General features: G+C 36.9%; 1 protein-coding gene across 1 annotated transcript; it reads left to right on the top strand.

The window, feature by feature from the left end:
* Positions 1 to 992: 992 nt before the first annotated feature.
* On the top strand, positions 993 to 10,481 carry LOC117410504 (L-threonine 3-dehydrogenase, mitochondrial-like). Its single transcript, XM_034017097.3, has 9 exons — positions 993 to 1,629; positions 4,300 to 4,492; positions 4,842 to 4,884; positions 5,133 to 5,203; positions 5,473 to 5,622; positions 5,768 to 5,940; positions 6,111 to 6,201; positions 6,950 to 7,219; positions 8,351 to 10,481. Exons 2-9 carry the CDS (start codon positions 4,309 to 4,311, stop codon positions 8,488 to 8,490), a joined length of 1,122 nt encoding a protein of 373 aa, XP_033872988.1. The 5' UTR covers positions 993 to 1,629; positions 4,300 to 4,308; the 3' UTR covers positions 8,491 to 10,481.
* Positions 10,482 to 20,147: the final 9,666 nt, after the last annotated feature.

The raw sequence follows: 20,147 nt of genomic DNA, 5'->3' as shown, positions 1-20,147 counted from the left end.
TACTCACAGTTGCAGTCTCATTTCTGTCCAAAAAGAACCTGAAACACTACAATATATTGATGGACGTTACATAAGAAAATGAGATGTCCTATTTTTGGAATACCATGTTCCTTCCCAAAAATGTGTTTTAATATTAGCCTTTAATAAAGGAAAAGGACTGCTTTAATTAATTTTCATGTATCTATTTCAGTGCAATGTAGTTTCTTCATGTAATAAGAAAAACGTTTTTTTAACATTTACATTTTATTTCTGTTTTTTTTATTTAAAAAAAAAAAAAAGCTTTCTGGGGTGTAAAAAATACACTTTGCTTCATGTACTAAGGGTTACTCTCAAATGAATTCACGATCCAGTTTATGGTAAACTGTGTATGGATGACTTAAACTCGGCTGTCAGCTGAGTCCCAAAAACTAAGCTGAATTCGAAAATGCAAAGCGGCCCAGAATTTGGGACGTTATCTAAAAACCAAGGCGGGCCAAAATTTGGGACGTTATCTAAAAACCAAGGCGGCCCAGAATTTGGGACATTATCTGAAAAGCAAAGCGGCCCAGAATTTGCGACGTAAATGAAAACAGAGGCAGTCTTTATGTAAAACTGTGATTACATAAAATAATGTATCCTCTAACAAAACTGCAATAGTGTATACATTTTATATTAAAATATATCGCAAAAACGATTATAGATATATGCTACTTGAAAGAAAAAAGTACACCACCACAGAAAGCCAATTCTTACATTCCCTCTCTCTGATCACAATGTTAAAAATGTCTGCAAGCTTTTCCACTCGTGTGACGACATATTCATGTGACAGACATGGACCAATCAAAACGCGAGACTGTTATGCGGTTCCATCCCAAAAACCGGGCATGTGTCATACCTTATTATATCTGACCAGTAGTAGCATTTTTTTTTTTTTTCTTTTGACTGATTAGCCAATGAGAGGGTACTTTTAGTGCATAAAGCACAGCGTGTTTGTTTTGTCACTGAATGTGTGTGCTATGTTTGTGTGCACGTATCTGCCTTGGCTGCAGTGTGTGTTTGCATGCGTTTGCTTTGACGTTTCAGCCAGTGCAGAAAACGTTTGTCCGGTTCTGTCTACACTACGCACTCACCTTCGGGCAACGCCTGTCAGAATTGTACTGGAATTCATGGTTTCTTTATGCATTATGAGTTTTTAAACTAGGCTGCTTAAACGTACTACCATACTGAAATCAATGGTGCTTGTATTGCTTAGTCAGATGTAATGACAGCAGCTTTATATCAGTAGGAAACGTTCAGCGGCTTCACTTAACGTAGCTTGAAATTGTCACCCTTTTGCGTATGTTTCTAGCACATTTCACAAGACTACGTGCAGTCCGTTCTAGATACCTGTGACATCATTGTAAATTGATGAGGCGGAGCGAGGGCGGGATAGGCACACCTCCGGGAATCAGCCAATCAGGACCGATGCCGGCGTCTTTGGTAACCAGCTGCTCTGAGTATATAACTGGTGTTCTGTAGGCTGATGCAAGAGTGTGCGGAAATTAGCACGTGTGGTTCCTGGAATAGGACATACTGTCAATTGCAGTATATAACGATCAAGAAAAACGAATTGAGCCTTTTTATTTATACTCACTTCGATTGAGTCGTTTGGTAAGTAGCCCTCTTTTTTGAGGTTCATTCTTACGGTAAACACGTCCGTTATCTAGTTATAATCTTTTGCTGGGTAAAGGAAATTGAAATCCATCAGCATTATAAAATACAATTTTTTATATAGTAAAGCTATTCAGTTAATACATTAATTATGACTTTTCTTAGCATAGCAGTTTGATTGTGATGCCAACATTTAAAAACGAAATAACTACTTTATTGTTAATTTTCGAATTAAATTCATACACAGATTAAAATAAGAACTTTGTTTGAAATACGTTGGGCGAAATGAGTAGGTTCGTTGGCTATATTTGTTCTGGGGGGATCAAAGCTAAATGCTGTTGAAGCTGACACCCTGGGATCCTTCAAGAAGCTGCTTGATGAGATTCTGGGATCAATAAGCTACTAACAACCAAACGAGCAAGATGGACCGAATGGCCTCCTCTCGTTTGTAAACTTTCTTATGTTCTTAAATATAAGAGTACAATGAATTCATTTATACATTTCCTTGTACATTACTTACTACTTTTATTCGGTGGATGTCGACTGATGACGCGCATTTTCAGGTTTGAAAACGAGTAGTAAATGAAATTGATAAATTCTGTCTTGGGTGTGGTTTCTGTATAGCCGGTAGGCTACAGAACTAAATTAATTTACAGCAGATCGGACTGTAGGCAAAATCCAACAGTGATTTGTAATACAGCCGAGGAACGTTTTGACCCTTCTGTAACCTGTAATACTTAAACGGTGCTCGGTTTCCTCAGTAAATAGCGCTGGGCTGTGTGTGCAGGGCCGTAGCCAGCATGAAAAAATGATTGAGGCACTTGCCCATGCACCACGCCACACCCCCTCCTGCAGTTACAGCCGCTTCCACTAGCGGTTTAGAATTGAAATATCAATTACATGGGTTCACTAAACTGCGGGCTACCAAAGGAATCTAGTATTTCTTATTTTTAGTCTGACATGTACTTCTTTCAAATCAACATTATTACTTTGCCTCGCCTCTCAATGTTAATTCTATTCGTTAGTTCACTTATGCAAATTAGAAACTTTTAAGAGACAAGAAAAAGGTTGCATTGTGTCAGCTTTGTCATGCTGGTATATGAATCGAGATTATATATATATATATATATAGATATATATATATATATATATATAAATAAAAAATATTTTAATATACTTTTCAGGTCTTTCACTTTTATCCAATACCCTCTGGCGAATCAAGGGTAATAATTAATAATACCAATTAATAATTATCCTTGTGGCAAATCAGGATATGCAATTTAATGACATCACCCCTATGCGAGAGGGTTTTAATGGCCGCATATTGGTGTGTATGCTACGATGAAGGTCTATACAAGGGTTTAATTACGGTTTCTAATTGTCTGTAAGCGGGCCCACTGGTACACCGGGTAAGTGAGGGCGAGGGGCGGGGCTGCACTTACTGTCCTCCTCCACTGATTGGGTAGAATCGAAGGCAGTGGCCTATCAATTAACCCACGTTACTCCCCCTTATCTTTCAAGCGCAGCGCATTAGACTCCGAGGAAAGAGAGATCTGTATATCTTTGTCTTTGTGCTTTTTTTATATTTGTAAGGGTCGGGTTTTTATTTTATAGCTGCAATCTAGAACCAATTTTGTTAACCCCTTATAAGATTTCGTGAGCCAAAACGTATTGGATAAACTACATTCCCCTTTACTATAGTATTCTGGAGCCATGATGTGAATTAGTATTTTAGATTGTTTTATTAATGTTATGTTTAAACGGAAAGTTGTACAACATGGTTAACTACATAAAGTACAGTTGCTCTATAAACAAGTCCAATACGATATTTATTTAAAGCAAAATGCTTTTAATGAGTAGAATAATACTTTAGTTCTCTGATTAAACCCCTTGGTAGTTATTTATTTTTTCAGTGTACTGTTCAGTTGCTTGGTGTGTGTAGGGTTTTTTTTATTTTTTTAAACCATTTTTAAAGCTTTAACTATAACTTTAAAACCGGACAGTTATGTTTTTCATCAAAAGCCAGTTCCCCTTCTCTAGCTCACAAACAGTCTTGTCTAGTTCTATAAAGTAGTGTTCTGAGGAGGGATAAAGTTGGCCAGAACTACCATTGACCATGTCTGAGAGTAACTGGTGCCACGTAGACAGAGAACTGTTTATTTGGCACACAGGAGGGGAGGGTGTGTTTTAAACAAATGCATCTCTGTATTTCCAGAGAAATGGGACTATTTTTGCTCATGTGTACTTTTTTTATTATATTGCAGCACTTCCATAAAAAGTTGTATCCGCTGACTAGTTTCAATACTTGCAGTGAATTCAAATTCTTACTGTCCCACAACAGTCTAGTGAACAGTGATTTAAATTCTCGACTTTGTAGTTTTAATAGCAGAAACAAACCCCTAAGTGGAATTTGGGGCTCCAGGTCTGGGATCTATTTATGGGTCAAAGATGGTTGCAGTGTGGATTAGGGGAGAGTGTGAATCATAGCTGCTTACTTGCTTTGGAAAATGTATAGGGCACTATTTTATAGTACATAAACCAATCGATCCTCATTTCATTATTTTCAGTAATGAGTGCCATTTAAATGTTTGGAGTATTCTGTTACAGTTAATCAAAACGGTGCCTCTTGGAACCCTAGTTGAGTATGTGTACACCTCTCTTTGAATGCAGGTAACAGAAATGCCAGTTATAAGGGCTCTGACAAAAGCTGCCAAGCAGGCACTTCTAACTCCAGGATGCAGGTGTCGGACCGCAGTTACTGCTGTCCGGACGATCAGCGTCTCTCCGCGCCAGGTCACCTCGGATGCCAGTTTCCACTCCGTTTCCTTCTCCGAGACTGATCATCCCAAAGTTTTAATCACAGGTAACATGTTAATTTGGACTGCAGAATATGAATTGCAGGTGGTGTCCAGTAGAAATGATCAGTTTTACTGCCATATTTTAACCTATGCACACAGCATAAACAGCAACATGTATTTTCCTAAAGCGTTTTATTATACAGTAGTCCTTTGTAAATCTAGAAGACTGCACAATCTAAACTGAAAGAGAGATCATTTACATAGTCGCATGTGAGTTCCAGTATGGTTGAACTGCTATAGCAGTATGGAGCTATGTCACTGTACTGCAGTAGTATTACTTTATCACTGATGAACACAGTCTGTTACTTGTGTAAGCATATCTCAGACCGGTGTTTCTACTTTTGTGTTTTACAGGTGGTCTCGGACAACTTGGAGTGGGCCTTGCTAAGATCCTGAGGTAAGGGCTTTTTAGACATTTTGTTTAAAAACAATGATTGTGCTGTAGCTGGTTAATTCGAATGTCCTTCCAAATGCAGTGTGTTTAAACATTACACTTTTGTAATGGTATTTAATGTGGACATGTAAAACACAATTCTATTAACAGGAAGATGACTTCTTAAAGTACTAATATATACAAGTACAATTTTATAGTCGTTGATTTTTCATCTTTTTAAAAAGCTTCACTAATTGACTTTCTTTCCACAGAAAACGTTTTGGCAACAACAACGTAATTCTGTCAGACATCAGGAAGCCACCTAGCCATGTCTTCCACAGCGGTAAGCACTCCTTCTCAGACCGTTGTCTACAGTGTGCTCACTTAAGCGGTTCCATCTATTTTCTATGATGAACCGGGGGCATGGTGCAAAAAAAATGTGCCTCAATTTGACCCTAAATATGCACAGTTCAGAGATAAAGTAATGTAAGAAGGTGTGTGATCCTAGGTTTAAACCCGGTTCCGCTACAACTGAATTCTGTTACACGCTCTCCAGACACAGGCACTGAAGTGGTTTTTTAATATATCTTCCCCCTAACCACCTTTTTACAGGACCTTTTATTTACTCTGACATCTTGGACTACAAGAACCTGCGTGAGATTGTGGTGAACAACCGCATCACCTGGCTTGTTCACTACAGCGCCGTCTTGAGTGCTGTTGGAGAAGCAAATGTACAGCTGGCCCGGGAAGTCAACATCACTGGTGAGTAGGCTCTAATAAATCCTCACAAGACTTTGCGGTTAAGCAGCCCTATAGATACAACCAGCTCTATAGATACAACCAGCCTTACAGGGATTATCTAATTCCTCTCTCTACCTTGTCGTTTTTTTTTTTTTTTTTTTTTTAGGTTTACACAATATTCTGGATATTGCTGCTGAACACGGACTGCGTCTGTTCGTCCCCAGCACCATCGGAGCCTTCGGCCCCACCTCCCCACGTGACCCCACTCCTGACCTGTGTGTGCAGCGGCCGCGCACGATCTACGGTGTCTCCAAGGTGCACGCTGAGCTCATGGGAGAGGTAAGAATGCCAGGGCTGCTTATTGGAGATCTAATGTGACTACTCCTGGAATGGTAAAAATTCAGGAAATGGTTTAGTTGAACCAGAAAACATAGGAGGGGGGGAATTATTTCTCTAAAGTAGGGATAAGAATCCAGTCAATAACCTTATTTATTTTTTTCTTTTGGCAGTACTACCACCACAGGTATGGCCTGGATTTCCGTTGTTTGAGGTACCCTGGCATCATCTCTGCTGACTCCCAGCCAGGAGGCGGCACAACTGGTAGGTCACATCTTCTGCCATCAATTGGGAAAGGTAGCTGGGCTAATCGAAACCACCATTGATTTAGATTGAAGGATTCATAGCTATAATAACGCGAACTGTAATTTATGTTGGAATGCCAATATGTGCATTATAAAGCTTCAGCATATTGAAAACTGTTCTGCTTATCCAAACTCCTAACTTCTCTACCAAGCTGATACATATAGGTGTGTAACCAGGTGTCCTGACCCACCCCCCGCCCCAGGTCCATCTGTTAGTAACGGCAGTTTGCATGGTATTCCCTACAGGGCCAAAGGGATGGGACTTTTTGGAGCCCTATGGGGGTTTATTTGGAGACATGTGGCTGCTGAACACTTGAAATTTAAAACTGAGGGTGGAGAAACCTAAAGCCACAGGGAGCCTATAAATCATACTTTATTTCTGCTCCAGGCTTCACTGGGTAACCTTGTAAAACAGTACCTTGAATTGGTAAGGGACGTGCTTCACAAATCATAATTTATCAACCTCTGTATAACTCTTGCAGTTTCCCAGGCTGCAAAAATTGTAGAGCTTTTAACCAAAACTGAAACTTAACTGCTCTAGACAGTATATTCACAGCTATGATTAAGTCTCGTGAAGAAAGTTAAGTTTTTGCCAACGCAGTAATAGATCAGAATACATTTGCAAATGTGTGATAAGATGTCGATAAAACCTTGACCAGAGACTCCCCCCACCTCCCATTCATGCATGGACTGCTGTCCTTTATTAGACTATGCTGTGGCAATCTTCCATGATGCCAGCAAGAATGGGAAATTTGAGTGCAACCTGAAGCCAGGCACACGCCTGCCCATGATGTACATTGACGACTGCCTGCGAGCCACGCTGGAGGTGATGGAGGCCCCGACGGAGCATCTCAGCATGCGCACCTACAACATCAACGCCATGAGCTTCTCCCCTGAGGAGCTGGCAGCTGAGGTCAAGAAGCAGATACCAGATTTCCAGATCACCTACAACATCGACCACATCAGACAGGCCATTGGTAAGAAGTGTGTCTTAATAGTAGGATATAAAAAAACAAAAAGCAAAAACCTACTGCTATCAAGTTATTGTTTTTATCCAGGGTGCAACAGCAGGTGTAGTTCATTTCAGACATATGGCTGCTTTCTCTTTAGACAAAAATAAATAAATAAACCTTAAATGAATTCCTCAGTTGCCATGGAATTCCAGAGAATGCACACTGGCTAAAAACTCCATTGCCTTGTGCACAACTATTAAAGCTGCTACACACCAGATGCGACAAAATGAATAGTCTATACTTTTGGTGAGTATCTTTCACACCATAGACGACACGGGGGCGACACTGGAGCGATGCAAAATAAATAGAATTGAATCCCTATTTTTTTTTTTTTTGGCCATTTGTCAACAACTAGGGAATTGACCAATCCTGAGAACAGCTTCAATGCATGTGGTCCAGCAGGGTGGTGGCGGGGAGGGGGGAGGAGTGGAAATAATACTAGCCATGGAAAAACTGTTTTTTATGACAAATATCATCACAATTAAAGATAGAGATTTGAAAGGTAATGTATGGGAGTCAATTTTGAATGCATAGGATACGCCTGGTGTGTATGATTTATTGCCATATATGTTGGAATACCGTCAGAGAAGGCACTCATAATTACTACATCATGTGGACAAGTATGTACCCGTCTTGATCATAGTTTTGTCAATAGCAATTTTTTATAGTTTTCATCTGGCAGTTTTCCAATCTGTCCCATCACCTCAGTGTCGCTCCTGGTGTGTGGTCGTGTCGCTGTGAAAGTATCTTGTCGTCCAATGAAAAATCGCATTGCGTCTATTGTGTGGCGGCCTTTAAGCATAGGGACTTGAAGCATACCAAGGTCATAAGAGTGCAGAGTATGCAAGGGTGGAAAGACCTGAAATGGTACCCTATTTCCTGAGAGTAACGCATGAAACTGAGAGCTTTCTTTTAACAGTGTCATACTTGTGCACCTTTTTATATAGCTGTAAATATCTGAAAGGAGGGAAATGATGTTTGTCTTAAGTCCTGGTTATGAAATGAAAGCCAGTTACCAAGATGGAAAATGGACTTCAAAATGTTTCCTTTTTTATACAAATTGTAAACTTAGTAATTTTGATCCTCCCTCTCTAGCTGACAGCTGGCCGATGAACTTTGATGACGGCAATGCCCGCAACGACTGGGGCTGGAAACACGATTACGATCTCCCCGAGCTGGTAACGACAATGCTCAACTTCATCGGCTCCGACTCCCGCCTTGCTCACGCCAACTAAACCACCATAAAGGCCACAATGGAGGATATAGTCCGTGTACATAGTGTAAAGACTTATCTTAAAAATAAAGAAAGAAAAAATATATGGAAGCCTTGATTTGTAAATAGTCTTTTCTGCATTTAGCAAAGGCTTTCATAGTTTTAGTACTTTTAAGAATTGTAAATTTGTAGGATAGCTGTGCACCAACTAGAACTTGTTTTGTGTCTATTTAGCTATTCATACCTGTAATGCACTAGTCCAAAGTTAAGTTTGGATATCGAAATCTGTAGCTATGGGGGTTATATTTGCATTGGGGATATGTATATGATCTTTGGGTTATTTAATATCAATATGTATATTCTGTAATGTAAAATGGTATTTGCCCCCTCTCCCAACTATTTCTCAATTAGACCTCAAGGCAGTGGTTTGTTGTTGTTATTATTTTTTTTTTTTGTGCATGTAATAAGACCTGGCTTCAAGTATTGGTTTCCAGAAAATGGTTTGTTTTATAATTGATTTTTGGTACATCATCATTTTATGTTTCATATTAATTCTGGCTTTGGGCAAACCTATTCTGAAAGCAGAGAAGGAAAGCTTATTGGTCTATTTTTTTATTATATTTCAGAACTGTACACATTTGCAGTCAAATGATTTGTCTGTATATTTATTTATTTCTTTTTTAGTATGAACATGAGATGGTGTTACTGCTTTTGATATTGCTGTATGCAATTTTAAGCAAGCCTCATAAGGAAATATAAAGTGTAAACTTGCTTACCAATATTAAGTGGATATGCCCAGCACATACACAATGGTTTATCAATACAATCCTAAGTATTGCATCATGCAATCACAAAATATGTACCAACACACTATAGTAAATGCAGGGAACATTGGAGAGGGACATATGCAATATCGGTTTCTCGGGGCTTATCTAGTCTGATGCCAAATATAATAGTTGCAGATAATTGTTTTTTATGAGTTAACCATTCTCTCTGAATGAAAAGTCCATTTAGCAGGTACTTCCTCAAATGCCTTTTTGATCTCCCAGGAAATTAGAGGAGAGGCAATAGGTTAACTTCTTAATCTTGAATAGACTGGCGTGTGTTGAGGACATACAGTACATGATTGTGTTGCCTTCTGCATTGGAACCCTGGAGAGACCAGTGCTGGCTCTGACAAAAATAAACTACAGTAAAGATCACAAATTGATTTCAATTCTCGGTTTGCATGTGTGCCAGTGGGTTTCACATAACCCGTCAGGAAAACTTAAGATATTTTTGTAATGAATGCTGGATTTATATATAGGGGTGTGTGTGTATATAATGCATGCAACAGTTGCAAGGCAGTAAAATATTGTTTTTGAATTCTCTTTTTACTTTTTTTTTGTTTTGCTATTTGTCTTTGGTTTGTATGTTGTGTACACTCATTTATTTTGCAGGGTGTCTAACAGTGGGTTTACAATGATGATTTGATTTGAGAAAATGGGCATGTTACCCTTTTTCAAAGTAACAATGCCAGATGATTTCACCCTGGCTCAGATTGAGTTACAAGGTGCCCATGGTCAAAGTCGTACCTTGCTGTGATGCTTCAGAATTATTAATGTAAAGAACTTTCCTTGTTTTCTGGCAGAATAGAAACCTTCATGAAGGGTTCTCTTTTTAGGGCTTTTTTTTTTGGTCTATTGGAGATCTATGAGAAGTGGCTGCCAGGGTGATAGTGCAATCAATGGAACTGATCTATATTGATTAACCAGAAAAGCTTACAGTGAAATAAATCAGAATGTGAGGCAGTTATTATTTAGAAAAGGCTTAAACTACAGTAGTCCACTATTACCATACTAACTGGCTAAATGAGTTTCAGATCAATTAGTATTCAAGTTGTTGTTCTTTATGTCATTGTCCGCTTGTTAAAAAAATTAAGAAATGTAAAGTGCACAAGGCAGATATTGTATGTATTTAAGGTGTTGGATAAAGAGCTCTGCTATGTCAATAAAGTTACATTTTTTTCATTCAACTGTCTTTTTTTTTTTTTTTTTACAGTATCGTCATTTTAATTTTAACCAGGAGAAATTCTATAAATGCCACAGCCCATAAAATTGAGAACAGGATATATGGGATAGCAAAATATTACACTCAGTAAATATATTCCATTAGAATATAAAATAAACATGATAGATTCAAAAGCTTTCCATTCTCCATATGTGGGTTATTGTGTGTAATGGTTTACACCTTGCGCTACTGCAGTCCTGTGTAGCTCCCCAATTCCCTGTCAGTCACTTCCACTCCGGCACCTGATTGGTCAGATCTTTGTCCTTAATGTCGTTGGTTTCCCGGTTGCAGTCTGGGATACAGGTGCGCTCCCTCTCTTATTGAAGTTTATTTAGTAATCTCAAATTTGTTTTGGAAATCTTGCTGTATTCCACCAACACCTAGTACAATAATTGTTACTGTATTCTAACTTAATGTACAAACTTCTTAATTTTGCTGAGCAGAGGCCCACGGTGGACAAAACCTGGCAGTCTGGAGTACATTTAAATGATGACAGATCCAAATACAGCAGCCATTTAATATTTAAAATATCTCCCTTTCCAGGCTTTTATATATTGTTAAAGTAAAAAAAAAAAAAAAAAAAAAAAGACTTGCATGCACGATAGATATGTTGAGTATAAACCAATGTTTTTATCGGTTATCAAAATCAACCAGAATTGTTTCCCAGATTTAGAGACCCATCTATCGTAGAAAGATCTGAAGGGCGAGGCGGTTGGCTGACTTTCATGTCACGTATTGTTTAAATGTTAACATTGAGGCCAAGTATTACTCAATAAACAAGCATGTGATTTAAAGTGAGGCCTCCTCCCAAGTACTGAAGGAAACATGTCCCAACACCTATTGGCCTCAATATATACAGTATACATACGGTATACTGAAATAATACTCATATTTTACCTTAAAGCTACTTCAGTGTTTTCTTTCTAAAAGGTGATTTTGGAAGTGACATGATCACTTCTGTATTTTTGTAAATCTTGAATTACTCCTTTCTGTACTTCTAGATTGCCGATGTTTTTTATCCATAGAAAGACCTGACTAAACTCATCATATTTTCTAATGTGTGCTCCCTAGTGAGTCACCAACAGCACTGCAGGAAGACTTGCCGTACCTTGGAGGTCAAACATCCAAGTACTGACCAAGTTCAACCATAGTAACCTGATATCTGACAGTATTTAATAATTAGCCATGTATCCCTTTATAAAGGTTTTGTAGCATTTGATTTGATTGTTTGATTGTAACTGCCCTTATAAAAGTGTGATTTGCTGCCGTATAGCATGTTAAAAGAAAATACAGGGGCATGTGATTTGTTGTATGTGAACCTATATAAACCTATGCAATACACTCAAATACAAAATGGAGAAATTGTATAATAAAGTATAATAACGTATTATAATAATTACTTTTTGTATAAGATAGTGTCAGAGTTTTAGCACATATATATATATGAGTATGTGCTCTGAGCACACATATATAAACTCAGGGGAGACGTTTAAGAAGGACAGAGATGTTTTAAACTCCTGCCGAGTGGTTTTGTTCGTGCACTGGGCAGGCTATATGTCCAGACAACTTTTTAATCATCAAGAAAATCACACAGACTCATTTAATTCGAAGTTTTAACGAATCAGAGCAGTAGTAGTGCTCTTTTCGGTTTATTAAATGCTTTAAAAATTGGATTCGTTGGTTGCGCCGACCACCGTAAATCTCAAGTAAAAAGCAGTCTGGGTGTTCCAGTGCTTTACAGGTTTAACAGCATTAGTACTTCAATACAGTAATACGAATATGGTTATTATATATTTAGCCTTCAGGCTATGGATGCATAAAGCTAAAAAACGCCCACTGCTAAATTCTAGAACATTCAAATATATACGTGTATATATATATATATATATATATATATATATATATATATATATATATATATATATATATATATATATATATATACGTATTATTCTCTTAAGACTAAAACATAATTTCTATACCTTATAGCAATGCATCAATATAAAAGAGATATTACATTCAAATATATGCTTACCTTCCAGTATATGGAAGTGTAGTGTAGGATATATGAAAAATAAGAACCGTCTTCAAAAGGCAGAGACTTCTGAATACGACCAAACAGCAATCAGTTTTTCAGAGACCCTCAGAGCATGGACCAGGTCAGCTTGCAAGAGCAAGTTCAATGGTATCAAATGGGGTCTTGCTCTGGGCTTATATAGGATCACTTTGACTGCCAAAAAGAACCTTCCATATCTAGCACTGCTCTGCTTGCATGCAGATAAGGGCAAGGCTATTTTTCTGTAGGTTTTTTGTGTACTAAAATTATTGAATACAGTTTACACTATTTGTCTAATATTCCAACCAAACAGTTCCTGTTTTTTATTGCTGTAAAACCTTTATATAAACTAAACATTTATATTATTTAATTTAATGGGTGGTGTAATGTCTAAAAGGTTTTTTTTTTGTTTAGTTGGAGAAAGAAACTGAACTAATTCTTAAATTGATGAAATTAAATGCTTGCTCCTGCTTTTACAGTCTATTTGTATTACGTAGAGCCTTAAACAAGCAAAAACACTTGTTAGTTTAAATATTATGTTTCTTATTAGAGCAAAATACTTAAAACATTATTTCTCTTCAGAGTTTTGTCACTCTATTATTAGGTCATAATACTTTTTTTTTTTATTGAAAACCTCTATGCTTAGTAACAACACAATGAAATAAAATAAAAAATATCATTCTGTCTAAAAAGGGTTACCCTTTTGTTTTTGCTAATTTGCAATACCTAGCCTCCGTGTTTAGTTCCCCCAGATGTCTGCTTCTTTCAAGGTTACAGGCTTCCACGTGCAGTAGTCTGACCGGCTTCCAAGAGTGTATTTGCACTAATAACAAAGGCACATAGACAAGCTTTTTTTTTAACACATGTTCAGTTTTCTTAGTTCAAATCATTGTAACCTGTTCATAATTTGCTGCAATAATATTTATGCTGGTTTTATATTCTTTAAAACACAGTACAATTATTACAATATTCTGACAGTGTCAGTTAGTACTGAACTTCTCTCATTTTTAACTAATATGTTCTTTCAACAACAATAATATTATTTGTATAACAGTTTAACTTTTAAATGATTTTATAACATGTATTTCTAATTCAGTTACTTCAATATAACAGTTGCTCCTAGAAATGGTAATATTATTTTACTGAATTAAGCCTGACCCCTTTCTCTGTTCATACAAAATCCTGTTTAAGCAGGTTTTAAGACATCCTAGCCTTTTGCCAATTTTTTGGTGTTGATTAATATGAGAAATGAAGTAATGAAAGTAAAGTAACGAAAGAAGCTACTTTTTATCATAAAACTGGAATATGTTAACAAGGCCTTATGATAAGAGCCTGCCAAGTTTGACTCCTCCCAGCAGGTGCTTTCATAGACTGCACACATCTATCCATTGTTTTCTACTGAGTATACAGATCTTTTTGAAAGGAACATATACAGTATTATTATAATTATTGACAAAGTGTATATCATATTAGTTCAATCAATACAGGTTAGTTTAAATCATCCAATTCATGTCTAATAACTCAGCACTTTCCCAACAGGATTTGAACTCTGCGCCAGGCTCAGCTCGGACTGGTTCTGCGAACACCACGACAGGCCTGTGCATCCAGCGCTTTACATCAGAGGTGTGGAAAACCAGGACCTTTACTTGATACCTGCAAAAACTTAAATCTTGTTAGCTGGGCTTCCATCTCTACATTTCCATTCCCATCATTAGTGGGCAAAAACATTTTAACTGAATCTGGGTCCATCATAGAACCGCACACCCGTGCAACCGAGGCCTTCCATGCAAAAGGCTCTAATGACTTATAGCACAAAAGGGACGTGTCAGAAACACCTGTGACAATAGTAAGCTAATTAACTTCCCTTCGTATGAAAATCAAATTTCAACAATATTTTATTTATAAAAGCATAGCAGTTTGGTAAAATCAGTGAAAGCACACAGAATACTGGTAAACAAGTATGTTAAAGCACAGAAACAATAAACTAAAAAAATCTGAAAATGTATAATTCAACGTACTCAATTATGGATGCAAGCCATGTGGAACTGGCTTGGCTTCTATGAATCCTAGGCTGGAGAGTCACTGTTCTGCTGTGGGACAGTGAACATTCTAGAATGTTTTCCTGACTACACCTGTTTCTTTCTATTGAAGCTGTAGTATATTATCTGGCAGGAGCACATGGTGTCAGGGCTTCTCTGGGCAAGAATTTCCATGTGACCCCATCCAGAGTGGCATGTGCCTGTTTTAATGACGTGTGCAGACACAGTGACATCTAAATTAAACCAGCTAAGTTAGTTTAAGCATTTATTTTTTCATACATTAAACAAAGATTCCGAAATTCTGTGTGACCATCATATAAAATGTGTTTCTTTAATATTAAATGAAATATTACAAATTTCCAAAAGACATACAAGTCAGTGCCCCAGTAAAATATGTCAATGCATACACTCATGCAGAAATACTGTACTACAGTACATACTTGAAATAGATGAGTCCTAGTGGTCTCAGGACAGTTTTTAGTTAGAAAGAGCCCCAATCCCATGCAGTCTGATAGCTCAAAGACATTTGTTAATGTATGTGTGCTGATTATATGATGAAATGATTGACTGGTATTAGCCTATTTATTGTTGACAATGAGAAAATTGATTAATTAATAGTTAGTTAAACAGAGTACAGCTGGCAGTGCAATATGATAAATGCTGAGGATGGCCATTTTTTGGTTGAAACATGTTTGTTTGATATTTTTATGCTTCTTTAACTTTAAAAAAAATATATGAAAAAGTAACTGCTTCAATTTGCTTTTCTTGATGAGTGAGGACATCTAATGTTATGGCGAAAAAAAACAGAATACAAGAAATTACTTTCAGTATTCAGTGTCCTTTCTTACTTTAAATGATTGGATTCCACTCTAAAAATGTGTTTTTGCATTTGCACTTCATTTAAAATAGTGTCCTACTGTAATAGGTCCATAATAAGAACAACATATATAACAATACTATTTGAACTTTGGGAGTGTTGCTTTCCAGTACACTGGGATTGCTTTCTTTGCAATTCAATAATAAAAGATAGCCTTATTTGCAAACCATGGTAGTGCTGAGTTATTAACTTACAAATGTTATAAACTATAAACTCTAATCTATTAATCTATTCTATATTAATCTAATCTATTCAGAGTGTGGCCACTGTAATATTAACTACGAGGGAATAATGTAAGCCCATCATGGGGGAATGGAAAGATAATGAAACATGTGCAAAGATTGTAGGTGCCTGAGGGATGCTCCACTACATATGCTTGAAGAAGTCACCAGTATTATTACTGTTGTTGATGTACCTGTAATGAAGTAAGAATGTTGCACAGATAGATAAGGTGGCAGTAGAACTGCAGACTAAACATATTACATAACCAAGATGCCGAGGCCATGCGTGCCAAAATAGAACTTAAACTGTATACTACCCTGCAGATCAGGCCAGCTATAATTCACTACCAGATCCCTGGAGCAAGCAAAGCAATATACACACACACACACACACACACACATATATATATATATATATATATTAGCTCAAAGAGCCAGCTGCCCAACGTTTCGATATGTTGTACACATATATATATATATATATATATATATATATATATATATATATATATATATATATATATATATATACAGTGCCTATAGAAAGTCTACACCCTCTTTCAAAATGTTCACCTTTGTTGCCTTATAGCCTGGAATTAAAATGCATTAATTTATTTTTCCCATTTATCTATACATCCTTCCCCACAACTTCCAAGTGAAAAAATAATTTAGAAATTTGTAGAAAATTAATTAAAAATAAAAACTGAAATAGCTTGGTTGGATAAGTGTCCATCCCCCTTGTAATAACAATCCTAAATTAGCTCAGGATGTAACTAATCGCCTTCAAAATCACACACCAAGTTGAAATAAATCCTCATTTAAATGCAGGAAACTCTGAGGCACTGACACAACAAAATGTGAAAAAGGTTCAAGGGGGTGTAGACTTTCTATAGGCACATATTGTAACACTGTCTCACTCACGGTCGTTCGTTATAAATGACTGAGACCTGACACAAAAACGGGGTCTTTAGCGCTTACACGCATAATAATACAAAATAAACAAAAAACAAAATAAACATCTAGGTCCTTCGGCGCGCTAACTACACCTTTATGCAGGTTCTTGACTAGCTCGCAGGACGGCTAAACCATTTACCTGGCATAAAACAAAACAAAATACACCCAGTAGTCACACTCATGACTGCTCGGAACAGAGTACACCTCCTCTGTTTCCTTCTGCTCAGCAGCCCCGAGTAGACTGACTGCTGCCTTTTGTCTGTCAGCTGGCTTCAATTTACAATACTTGCCAGCTGAAAGCAATTAACAAATACACATTTTGACGTTTTTGTGTGTGTGTGTGTGTGCAATGTGTTTAAAAATATACATAAAAGCATTCAGGTAACTGTAGGTTGTGTGAATAACAGGCCTGTGATTACAGAAAAAAAAAGACCTCCAATTAATGTCCAAATATAGGATCAGCTTATGAGGAAAAGTCATGGAGCTATTTCAAAACATTCAAGTGAAGATTATGCTTAATACTGTATCTTTGTTTTGAAGAATGCATAACTAATTTACAAAATATCACTTGTTATCCCTGAAAGTAGGTCATCAGTCCCTTGTTCAAAGGGTGGTTATTCAATCAAAAAAAGTAGATTTCTGTCTTGCGTCTGTGCTATAACAGATTTCAGAGATGTAATTAATAACATCCTGCTGCTGCATATAGTAGCAGAAACATGTTTCTTTTGGCAGGCTGCAGAGTGGCAAACTGTAAGCGCAGAGAGGTATGGTAAGGCACGGCAAACCATGTTAATATGGTAAATGCATTGTATAACCGTGCAAAACTGAAATTTTACTGTGGAACCTTTTTATAAAGGTTACAGACATGAAGGAATTGTATTTCAGTTTAAAATTGTTCAGCAGTACACTGCACCAAACACAGAGGTCCTTGACCAAGGTAATTGACCCTCATCGTACCTGACTGCAGTGACGCCCTGCGGACCTGCAGTGTGCGTCCCAAGATTCCAAACCATTATTACTCCATGTACTGCGTTAATTGGGTGATACATCCTGCTTGACATTTATTACCCTACACAGCACTCACCTCTAAGCCTTTCCAGAGAATGACATCACTCAAGGAGCTGGCAATAATGGATTAACTCACACTCACAATGCACATTTACTGCATTGTATTCTCTCCCACTCTCTACCCATATAATGCTTGAACCAAGTAAACCATGGAAGAGTGTTTAATCTGTTAGCCTGTTTTTTTATGTATGGGAAATGGCATCTTCAAATACAATTTTAATATCTACAGGAATTTTCCAGAATACAGCACCCCATGGTATACATCTAAATACTTACAACAAGCTCAGCCAAGCAAAATGTTTGAGCCATCAGACTCTATTAGAAATGTGCATTTCTTAGATAGACTTCAATTACTGATAAGTAAGTGTGGTGGGGTGCCCCACCCCTGTGCGTATTTTGTGTTTTATGTTGTATGTGGGATGTTATATGTATGGATGTAGTGGTGCACCCAGTATGGGCTATGTAGCACAGGTGATTTAAAATGTATATTTGTTTTTAGACACGGGGAGTGCACAATTAGTTCATGTGCAGACCGTGCTGGGATTCAAGTGAATGACTGATTAGCAAGCGAGTCACACAGGGTTGGTGTGTTCAGTCGGAACGTGAGTCGTGAGGTGGAGTAAAAGTAAAATAAAAACTAAAAGATAACAATTGCTACTCAGGCTAGTTTAGACTAGCGCGATACTTGTTTTGTTCCATGACAGTTTGTTTTGGCCATAGTGCCTTTTGTTTTGTGTTTAAATCTTTTAATTTTCAATAAACTCACGCATCAGCGCTTCCATACCACAGTACTGTTGTGATTTCTTTCCTGGTCTGACATCCCCACAAGCCATCGTGTCACAGTAGGGCTGTATTTTTTTCACAGTAAAAAATTGCTTATTTCATGGCATTTCACGGTCTAAAAATAGGTATTTCAAGATATTTCAGGATTAAAAATAATATTTACATAAGCAGAAAAAAATGCCTTATCCCATTCAAAATTGATCATTTTCTCTATATAATAAATGTAAAAAGTAATCATGTAAGAATTGGGTCTTTTCAATGAAAATGCAGAACTGAAGTAAATGTCAAATGAAAATGGGCAAATTCTAAACCCATGTATGTATAAATACAGTATTGTTTACAGAGCAGATGTGCAAATATGTTTTTATACGCGAGACAAAGGCAGATAATAATCTTTTTTTGTTGATTTTTAAATCCCTGATAGTTAAGGTGACTGTAGATGCCTGGGTATGGCAATGAATATTATAGAACATTACATAAGACCATCAGGTGCCAGTTACCTATAATTGGTGTGAGCGCAAAACTTTGAGATTAACTTCCAAGGTAACCTTTCAAGAACAATGGTATCAAAAATGTAATCAGAAGTAAAACACATGTTTAGAGTAGCCTATTCTTAGTTTTGCTATCAGGAATTCAAGTTTATATACAATATTTTGTAGTGCGTAGTTTTAACCTGATCTACTTTAAATGCATGTTGTGTACTGTCATTTACTTAGAGGACAATGTTTTAAAATCTAGTTGTATATCACTGATTCCCCTTTTCTTTCTTTCTTCAAATGTATTCTATTTTTCAATATGAATTATGGAGCTATTTTACAGACAATGGTAAAAAGTACTGTAAAGGTGAAGCTTTGCTTCTGCTTCCTGTTTGTTCCTGTTTGTTGTTTTAAAGTCTGCTGGCATAACACCTGATCAACAATGAAGCTACCAGGATACTGCAGTTTACTTATTCCAAATGCTTCTCAACAAAATAAAAACACATTAATAACAATAACACAATTTTTTTTAAAAAAGTGATTCACCTTTTAGACAATCACCTCTCTATATCCCTTTATTTTTCCACCTAATGTGTGTTTTACCACCGACATGGTACAGTCAGGCCTTGCTGCTGTCTGTGACTGGTTTTGTATCGTAGGAAATAGTGTCCATGTGATGATGATATAATGTTACTGCCAATTTCCATAAAACCTTGTGCAGTTTTGCAACAGGCTGCACCCCACACTTGACTTCCAATGGGAAAGGGCTGAGCTCAGCTTGTTATTTTGTTTTATTGTGTAGATATAGAATTTTAAACAAATAAAAACTAAGCACGAGATCTAAAACAAAGGTGCGCAACCAAAGTTTTATCCAAAAAACGAGTTTAACCTAATGTTTACAGTGGGCCACACATTACTAAAGATTAATTCGACTAACACTTAGTTGCAATATACACATGGGCATATTGCCGGCAAAGTCCCTTACTAAGAGTTTTATTTCGTACTGCCCGATACACATCACAAACTAAAATAGACAAAACAATTAAAAACAAAGCATTAATATCGTACTGTTACCATATACACACGCATTACATAACAATACAAACAAATTAAATATATACTTGCAAGTTGTTTTTTTATTTTAGCCGACGACTTGT

This window comes from Acipenser ruthenus, chromosome 6 (assembly GCF_902713425.1).
Source record: "Acipenser ruthenus chromosome 6, fAciRut3.2 maternal haplotype, whole genome shotgun sequence".
In the NCBI taxonomy this organism is placed as follows: Eukaryota; Metazoa; Chordata; class Actinopteri; order Acipenseriformes; family Acipenseridae; genus Acipenser; species Acipenser ruthenus.
The sequence above is the reverse complement of the archived record's forward strand: the minus strand, read 5'-3'. Positions and strand labels throughout refer to the sequence as shown.